The sequence below is a fragment of the Magnolia sinica genome, chromosome 5 (assembly GCF_029962835.1).
Source record: "Magnolia sinica isolate HGM2019 chromosome 5, MsV1, whole genome shotgun sequence".
Classification (NCBI taxonomy): Eukaryota; Viridiplantae; Streptophyta; class Magnoliopsida; order Magnoliales; family Magnoliaceae; genus Magnolia; species Magnolia sinica.
The window spans coordinates 20,743,278-20,751,678 of NC_080577.1; the positions used below are offsets into that span (position 1 = coordinate 20,743,278).

General features: G+C 38.3%; 1 protein-coding gene across 1 annotated transcript in view; it reads right to left on the reverse strand.

Moving 5' to 3' along the window:
- LOC131245699 (myosin-6-like) overlaps positions 1–4,260 on the reverse strand; it is a 57,200-nt gene extending 52,940 nt beyond the window's left edge. The window contains exons 1-7 of the mRNA XM_058245321.1: positions 3,863–4,260; positions 2,097–2,225; positions 1,488–1,631; positions 1,095–1,240; positions 850–1,006; positions 631–689; positions 365–524 (exon numbers count right to left, since the gene is read on the reverse strand). Of these exons, the coding sequence (XP_058101304.1) occupies positions 365–524; positions 631–689; positions 850–1,006; positions 1,095–1,240; positions 1,488–1,631; positions 2,097–2,225; positions 3,863–3,865 (798 nt within the window). The 5' untranslated portion in view covers positions 3,866–4,260. The remainder of the gene's footprint in view (positions 1–364; positions 525–630; positions 690–849; positions 1,007–1,094; positions 1,241–1,487; positions 1,632–2,096; positions 2,226–3,862) is intronic.
- Positions 4,261–8,401: the final 4,141 nt, after the last annotated feature.

Consider the following 8,401-nt stretch of genomic DNA (forward strand, 5'->3'; position numbering starts at 1 on the left):
AAGTGCCAAGCATTGCTTGCTAATGCTAATTAAATGCCAGTCAAAGTAGTAGTGCTCCACATGAATGGCAGCTTTCTGTGCTAATAAATAGTTTTTTAGGGGAGCAAGACTGTCCACGCACAGAACGTGCACTTTTTCTTACTTTTTTTCCTTATCTTTTTGCCATATGCCATACAGCACGTGCAGAATGACCCATCTTTCTCCAGTTGTCATCTAGATTAACAGGACTGAAATAAATTTTTTTCTAGCTCCAATAGAAGCATGCAAATGTCCCAATCTCCATTGATCTTCTAATTAAAGTGCACATTGAACCCCTATTTCCTCCACGAAGAATTTGGTAAAGAGCAATTCAGGGACAATATACCTCCCGCGGTGCAGAACAAAGCATGTAGAAACAGTGGTAATTTCTCTCAGGATCAGATACTTGACAAACACGGGATCTTTCCAGCAAGTAAGTTCTGATTGCAGCTCCTGATATTCTCCCCCTCTGGTCAAACTGAATCTCCACAAACTTGCCGAAACGACTGCACATTGTACAGAATGCAATTGAGATGGAAATTAGGGAAGTTAAATAGATCATATGACAGAACAAGATGTAATTCAGGATTTTGTGAATAATAGAAGCCCCACCTCGAATTATTGTTCCTTACAGTCTTTGCATTACCAAATGCTTCAAGAACAGGATTGGACTGCAAATCGATAATAAGACAATTTCATTGGAAGCAAAAAAGATTTGTAGTAGAAACAAATATCCTAACAGAAGCAAGACACTCTCGCGTTCAAACACTACTTTCTCAGAAACAAAAATAAAAATAAAAGTTGAAAAATAAAAAAAGATGACTCTCTCACCTCTAAAACTTTCTGCTCCACACTCCGCCCCTCAGCTGCAGCTCTCCCACCCATGTAAGCAAGATAACGCATAAGCATTTTTGTGCTTTCCGTTTTACCTGCTCCACTTTCTCCACTTACAAGAATTGATTGGCTTACCCCTTCATTCATCATTAATCTGCACTCAAAGATTATTTTTTTCCTTGTCAAACAAATGAGAAAGCCCCTTAGTACATATATTACACAAAAGGAATGGTGGACAGTACCTGTACGCAGCATCAGCCACAGCAAAAGGATGAGGACTTAGCTCACCAAAGGAAGCCCCTTTATATTGTTCCATCATGTGGCTGTCATATAGATGAGGTAATCTTCTAAAAGGGTTCACAGCAATCAATATATTTCCAGTGTATGTCTGAAGGCACAATTAGACCTATTAGCAACATCAAACTCAAAAGTGTTTGCTAACAAACGAATTAATAGAGCAGGTCCATGGGTGCATGCCATGTCCATAAACATGTACAAGAACAATAAATATGAATATACCCAATCAAGGTTTATGTCCACCCGTTAGTAACTCTATACACATTTAGAAATGAAGCATAGAATGCAGGGCGGAAGTCAAAGATCTTGACCCAAATTATGCACCATTGCATACTTACATAAATCTCATTCATGTCATATCTAGCTCTTAAGTTCTGCAAAACCCCTGGTTCATGCAAATAAGCCAGCTTTGTCATGTCATCCACGCCACAAGGGGGAGCTTCAGGATCTTTTGGATAGACATTGGAAACATTAGCTTTGACCTGCAATTCAAATAAGAAACACAAACTCCATAAACCTAAGGAAAAGTGCCATCATCCTTGAAAGTGTAGGAAAGAAAAAGTTAAGAACTTGTGAAGAAACAATCGTCAAATAAACAGGTAACGTTTCATGAAGAAGCAATCATTAATTAAGAATTGAAAAGCTTTGATGGAAAAAATATGTTATCAACATATGAGTCCGAAGAGAAACATGAAATCCAGATGGCATAACAGGTAGGCCATCTGGCTCGTGATGTGCATCAAACCATATAGCGAATTGTTATTGCAGATTAAAAGCAGGCCAGCGAGAAAGAAGATAGAGTGTTCAGGTTCATTAGACCTTGAAAAAAAAAAATTGGTTACATGAATTTAGATGTCCTTGGATTTTTATTTTATTTTATTTTTTTATGAGAATTTGGATGTACTGCAGCTACCCCATACCCCAAAAAAAAAAAAAAAAACGCATACCGTCCTCCCATCGGTACAGCTGATCTTAATTTCTTCACCATTGATATCCAAGACTTCCCCATCTATCCAAGCAACATCAGTATCCACCAGCCAAACAAGCGATCCTACTGCTATGTTGACTGGCGCAGCCTGCAGTGTCAACAGCATCAACAACAATTCATGAATCATTGTGTCATTTCTCTAATAATCTGGACAGTAAAAATACCCTGCATGCATGTGCACCAACAGAACAATTGAAATCGTGAACTAGCAACATTTGCTTAAAATGTAAATAAAGCAACATACAGAGCAAACCTGAAACCAAATTTCTAATCATCGGATGTATCTTACATTAATCAGGATTGAAATATCAGTACCAAATACAGGACTGTGCCGACCACTGACCGTAACCTACAGGTAGAGAACCTTACTATAGCTATTAGCTATATCACAATTGAATCCCAATTATCATCATCAATGGTCATGATTCACCAGTTGATGACAAATTTAGGGTTCACGTGCCCATCCAGCTGAATTCACTGCATAATCTCAGTATATGCACCACTATTACAGTAGCGATGCCAGACTTCAACTCCTTGCGACTTCTGGATGCAAATTCCACCAGAAAGTGAATTAATTTCAGAATTGGATCCATGTTGGGCTGTGTGACCATATAAGATCCCTTCATGAGAGTTTGGTGAGCATTTCTAAACTGGGCCAAAACTATGTACAAAATTCAAGTCAAATGAAACCTCCCACCAGCAGATGACTGTGAATGCCATTTGCTATTTGGAGCCTCGACAGGTATTTTAGCACATTGGTGTAAGCATATTTTGGTCATTTACACCAACTCGCTTAAACATCCGCTTGCCACGCGGCTCACATTACACCTCACCAAAAAGGCAATACCATGAGACAACTTCAGATTGCAACAATTTTGGAGTGTTATAACATCCCAAAGTGCCAAAAGCATCATGTTTAAAGTAACTAGCAACGGCTAATATGTATGAGAGAATTGATTACATAGGATCACAATGCACAACTAAAATTAACTAATAACCGAAATATTTTATAATATCTTACTAGGATCTCAAATGGGTTTTACTCTATAACAATATTGAAGCTACTGATATCTCAATTCGGATAGTGCATGAAGCACGATGAATGGAAAAGATGAAGTGGAAATGCAAGAAAAAATCGCCAGCAAATCAGACAATTTACATCCTTTGTCACATGTGAACATTTTGACAGATGTAATCAGAGTGCCAGTTTCAGCATTCAAGTCAGTCCAGAAGGAAAAAAAGCAGTTTAGTTCTCTAAATAGCCATATCCACGAACAAAAACAAAAACAAAAAAAAAAAAAAAAGTACTCGGGAACGTTATCGGGTGCATTTGGATGTAACCAAAATTGCGGGCAGGGCAGATATTTAGGCAGAACGGATGGTTGTCCATTCTTATGTGCATTTGGGGTGGAGTGTAAAAACAGGAACCGCGTTAAAAGACACCTCTGCCTTCTCAGACCCAAACTGATATCGGGAACATCCAAAAGCTGCCTACTAAACCTACATAGATCAACGAATAGTGATTTGCATTTTGTTGGAATGAGAAAAACAAATCAAGAAGCAAAAGAATTGCATCTGCACCGATCAAATGCATCATTTTAGAGACAGAAATCAGAACATGAACCAATCGAATCAGCTTATCAACTAACTAAACCCTACAAAACAGAAGGACAATTCAACAGAGAAATCCAAAAAGGCAAGTGACATCGAATTCAAAATGCATACCATATCGGAGCTCGATCTGATCAGAAATTTCAGCCGCTTCTCGATCTGCCGCCCTCGATCAACTTCTCCGCCTCAAAGATCCAATCCAATACCCGTAAAAATAACAAAAATAGAAAAAAAAAATGAAATGAAATAAAGAATTCCGGCGACAAGAACGCCGGATCTTTGCCCTGGGAAGAAGAAAGAAAAACAGAAAGAAGAATGAAAAATGAGAATTTTCTGATCTTCTCTCTTTCAGCGTAAAATCAAGCTAGTGATTTTTCCCCTCTCTTTCGTTTTGTAATGGATCTTGAAGCGTCTGATCGCATGGGAAGCGTTGCAGGCTCTCTCCAAACAGCTCCGATCGCTCGAAACCGGCCCCCCCTTTGTGTGGTGGAAGAAAAGCCCTGCAACTGCAACCTTTTCTTCCCAGCTTCGCTTTGATACGGAGTAATTAATTACTGCCAATATGAAATTCCGAAAATGCCCTCTTCAATTCGTGCGAATTACGGTTTATGCCACTGTATTTGTAAACAGAGAATCACGGGGGTTCTTACCGTGAATCGAGTCGTATGAATCCAACCGACCGCGCCGCGGACCCGATGCCTCCGCACGAATGTTCTACGACGAGTGTTGTACAAACCCCGTACAACAAAAAGATATATGCGTGCCACCGATGTGATTTTGTCATATCCACTCCGTTCATCATTTTCATCGGATCGTATTAGGACGTGGACCCGAAAATAAATTCGATCCAAAACTCAAGTGGACCTTGTCACAAGGAACAGTGGAGATGGGGACACCCAATCATGGGGCCCACTGTGATGTTTATACTCAAAAAACAACGTTCACAAGGTGAGTCCCACCATGATGAAGGGACAAAAACAAATATCAACCTGATCCAATTCTTCAGCACACCTGACAAGGTTTATGTGTTGGACATCACTGTCCATTTTTTTAACATTGGTGTGGCCCACTAGAGTATTTTATCATACTCATTTTTGTTTAAGAATATTAAAATGATCTGGATCAAATGATGATCGGAGTAGATTTCACATATAAATCATAGTAATCCCTATGAATCGTTTTGTTGCACGGGCTCTCGACAACAGCCGTTGTATGAAGTTCATTTCAGTACTAAACTTCTGAGCACGACTTGCAGCGACCAGGAACCAGCCGTAAGGGTACGACCCTGACCGTAGGGCCCACCTCGATGTGTGAATTTATATCCACGCCGTCTGTCTGTTTTGAGAGCTTATTTTAGATCATTTCTCGAAAATAAAGCAGGTACAAAATTCTTGTGGGCCACACGACAAGAAACAGTGGTCGTTGATCGCCCACCATCAAAAAAATCCTAGGATCCACCGTAATGTTTTTTGACCATCCAACCTGTTGATAAGGTCAAAAATACCTGTATTAAAGGGAAAAAAAAACAAAGATGATATTGATCCAACACTTTTGTAGCCCACCGAAAGGTTTTTAATGGTTAATATCTATCGTTTCCTGTAGTGTGGTCCATCTGAAATTTTTATATAATTCATTTTTGGGAACGTACCCTAAAATAAGCTGGAAAAACAGATGAAAGGCGGTGATATGCATTGAATACATCGAGGTGAAACCTATGGTCAGGGTCACATCCACATGGCAGGTTTCGGGGTCGCAGTCAAGTCGCGCTGTCGACGGGTCTTGTTCTTTGAAATTACTGCTCCGCTCACGTTGTTTGGTTCCGGTGTAACTTTATAATGCTCTGACGGACTATGATGGATCATACTCACGCGCAGAAGTATAACGTACAGATTTGTTGGCCCCACAAGAGCCCCTACGTTTTTTTATCACGTTGTCAGACAGGTCAATCATGCGTGGAATGGATGGTCTATAAACAGCTTGTGTGATAGGGAGGATCCAGTGCTGCCCACACTCTCCGAGTAAGCTCTCGCCCAGTCAATATTCATGGGGTGCTTGGGTGCTGTTGTCTGTGAGATCAACCTAACTCAACAAGTCGTGCTCAACCAACGTTGGAAATGGTATTGATGGTTTGAACAAATACTACCATAAATAAATAAATAAATGTTAAATGTGTGAGCTTACTTTTAGCTACTGTTACTAATGAACTAAAAGTAAAAGGCTTTTTAGTCTCGGTTGCCAAAAATTAAAGTGTCATTTTGCTGCTGAAATTTTAACTTTTGAACTTGTGTACTTACTAGTGCTAAAAAATTCATTTGGCAATTTGTTTTTAAAAAATCATAAGATCTAAAAATAAGTATTTTTTCTTACCGAAACACGCTTGGTAAAAACAAACCACATTTGTTTGAACATGCTTGACACTATTATTTCAATATCTAATTTTTGGAGAATATAAGACAAAATATATTATTGCCTTGCCACCAAATATGACTCACTTGTTCCTCATTCACATGCATCTTTCAAACATAACCCTTTAATTAATAGACCATGAATTATACTCTTATTGGTAGAATAATCATAACTTTTCGATGATGTTAAGCACCGGGTACAATGATGCCTTGAAGTGATCTAGAAATTCGGATGGACATAGTGGATATAGAATACACACGTCGAGCACCACGGTAAGGGTCGCACCATCACAAGTGATGTCGAGGTCTCACTTAATATGCTTTTGTGGTGCAACTTGACATGTGGAACTTGTTGATTAATGTCTTAAATATGTAAATCAGCATGTTTGTCGATGACAGTTCGATGCCATTGAGCAGACTTCAATGTCATCAAAGTCTTGCTCGATGTCATTGGAAAAATCTGAAATTTTTTATGTTATTTGTTTGACAATTTGGGTGTCATGTTCGATGCCATCGAAAGCTGTTTGATGACATCGTAAAAATTTTAATTTTTCATGTTTAGTCGTTGTAACGTTTCGATGTTAGTATGATCCCATCGAAGACTGTTCGATGACATCAAATGATGTTCAATGCCATTGAAGTCCCATCGAACTATTGTGTATAACTTACATAGAGTTTGTGTATCTGTGAGATTTGTTTTTATTTTAAGGCTTTCTAATCCGTTCATAGGGTTTCAATGGCTTATAAGGGGAGATTTAAAGCTTGTTCAAATCAAGTATTCTCTCTATTTCTATACAATTTATGCTTTCATAGTGATATTTATCGCTTGGTGTTGTGGTTTTTTTCTTGAAATGGTTTTTCTAAGTTAAATTTGGAGTGTTTATGATTGGACTTAGTTGTTACAATTGAAGTACTTTGCTTGATTCATTCATGTGTGCTCATGCGGTCCCCTAACAGAACTTCCATGAGACCCACATGACATATATATTAGATCCACACCATACATCGACTTTTCCATACCATTTGATGGAATTATACAAAAAAAAAAAAAAAAAAAAGAGAGGAGGAAAATCCAAGGCTTAAATGGGCAACATTAGAAACATCATGAATAAGACACCCACTATTGAAAACTTATTGGGACCACAAAAGGCTTTGATCAATATTTATGTTTTCCCTTCACCTGAAGAGCTTAGATGGCAAATAAACCTCACCGTAGACCTTGAGAAGGCTTCAATGGTATTCTTTCAATCCCTGCTGCTTCTATGGTGCGGTCCACCTGAGCTTTGGATGTGCCTCATTTTTAGGCTCATGCTCTATAATGATATGTAAAAATTGATGGATGGTGTGAATCTAAAACATAAATCATTGTGGGGTCTAAAGAAGTTACATATATTAAAAGTCATGTTGTGTAGCGCACAAATGATTTTGGGAGAGAGAAATCCAGTGTCTTGTTAGTTTCAGTCATTGGTCATAATGTGGACTAAGGAGAAGTCATGCCATTATATCTTAAGTGTAAGCTCATCATTTTTTAAAGTTGACAGGGATATTTTGATCAACATTCAACAAAAATTTTTAAGGGAGATGACTCACTACATTCCAAGTAAGTTTCAAGCAAGCTACAGTGGTTTAAAAAAATCCTTAAAATTAAAATGATTTTTTCGTTTAAGGGCTAAATTTCTTTTGCTTACCAAATGGTATGAATTAGCAAAATCACCAAAAATTAACATTTTTTAATGATAAATATTGAAATTAAGTTTCACCAAATGCACCTTAAGACTAAAACCTTTAATTGCATGATTTCGGGCGTATTTGTTTGGATAATCGATGCTAAAGGTTTTAGTCCTAGTTTTTAACTTTTTTAACTACATTTCTAAGCCAAGGCCAAAGGCACGTTTTCTTATAAGGAGAAAAGAACCATCTAACTAAAGTGATTTTTAGTTTAAGCCAACAAAAATGACTGGTCTAGATCTCAGGTACCTGTCGCACATGTGAGGATTTGAGCACTTCGTGGTTAAGATGTTAGTAATCTAGACCGAACACTCCAATTGAGCCTTTACTCACATACTTCACTCAACTACTTAGACGAGTTTATCAACATGTCAGGAATTGAAATCCTGTATTTTAAAACAAGGTGATGTCTAATTCCAAAGGCCCTGTTTGGGCGCGTGAAATACAGTAGCTTAATCGGTATTAGGAGGGATGGGATTCGCTAATCCCTAATGTGACGGCTCCAGAGCTATTTGGATGG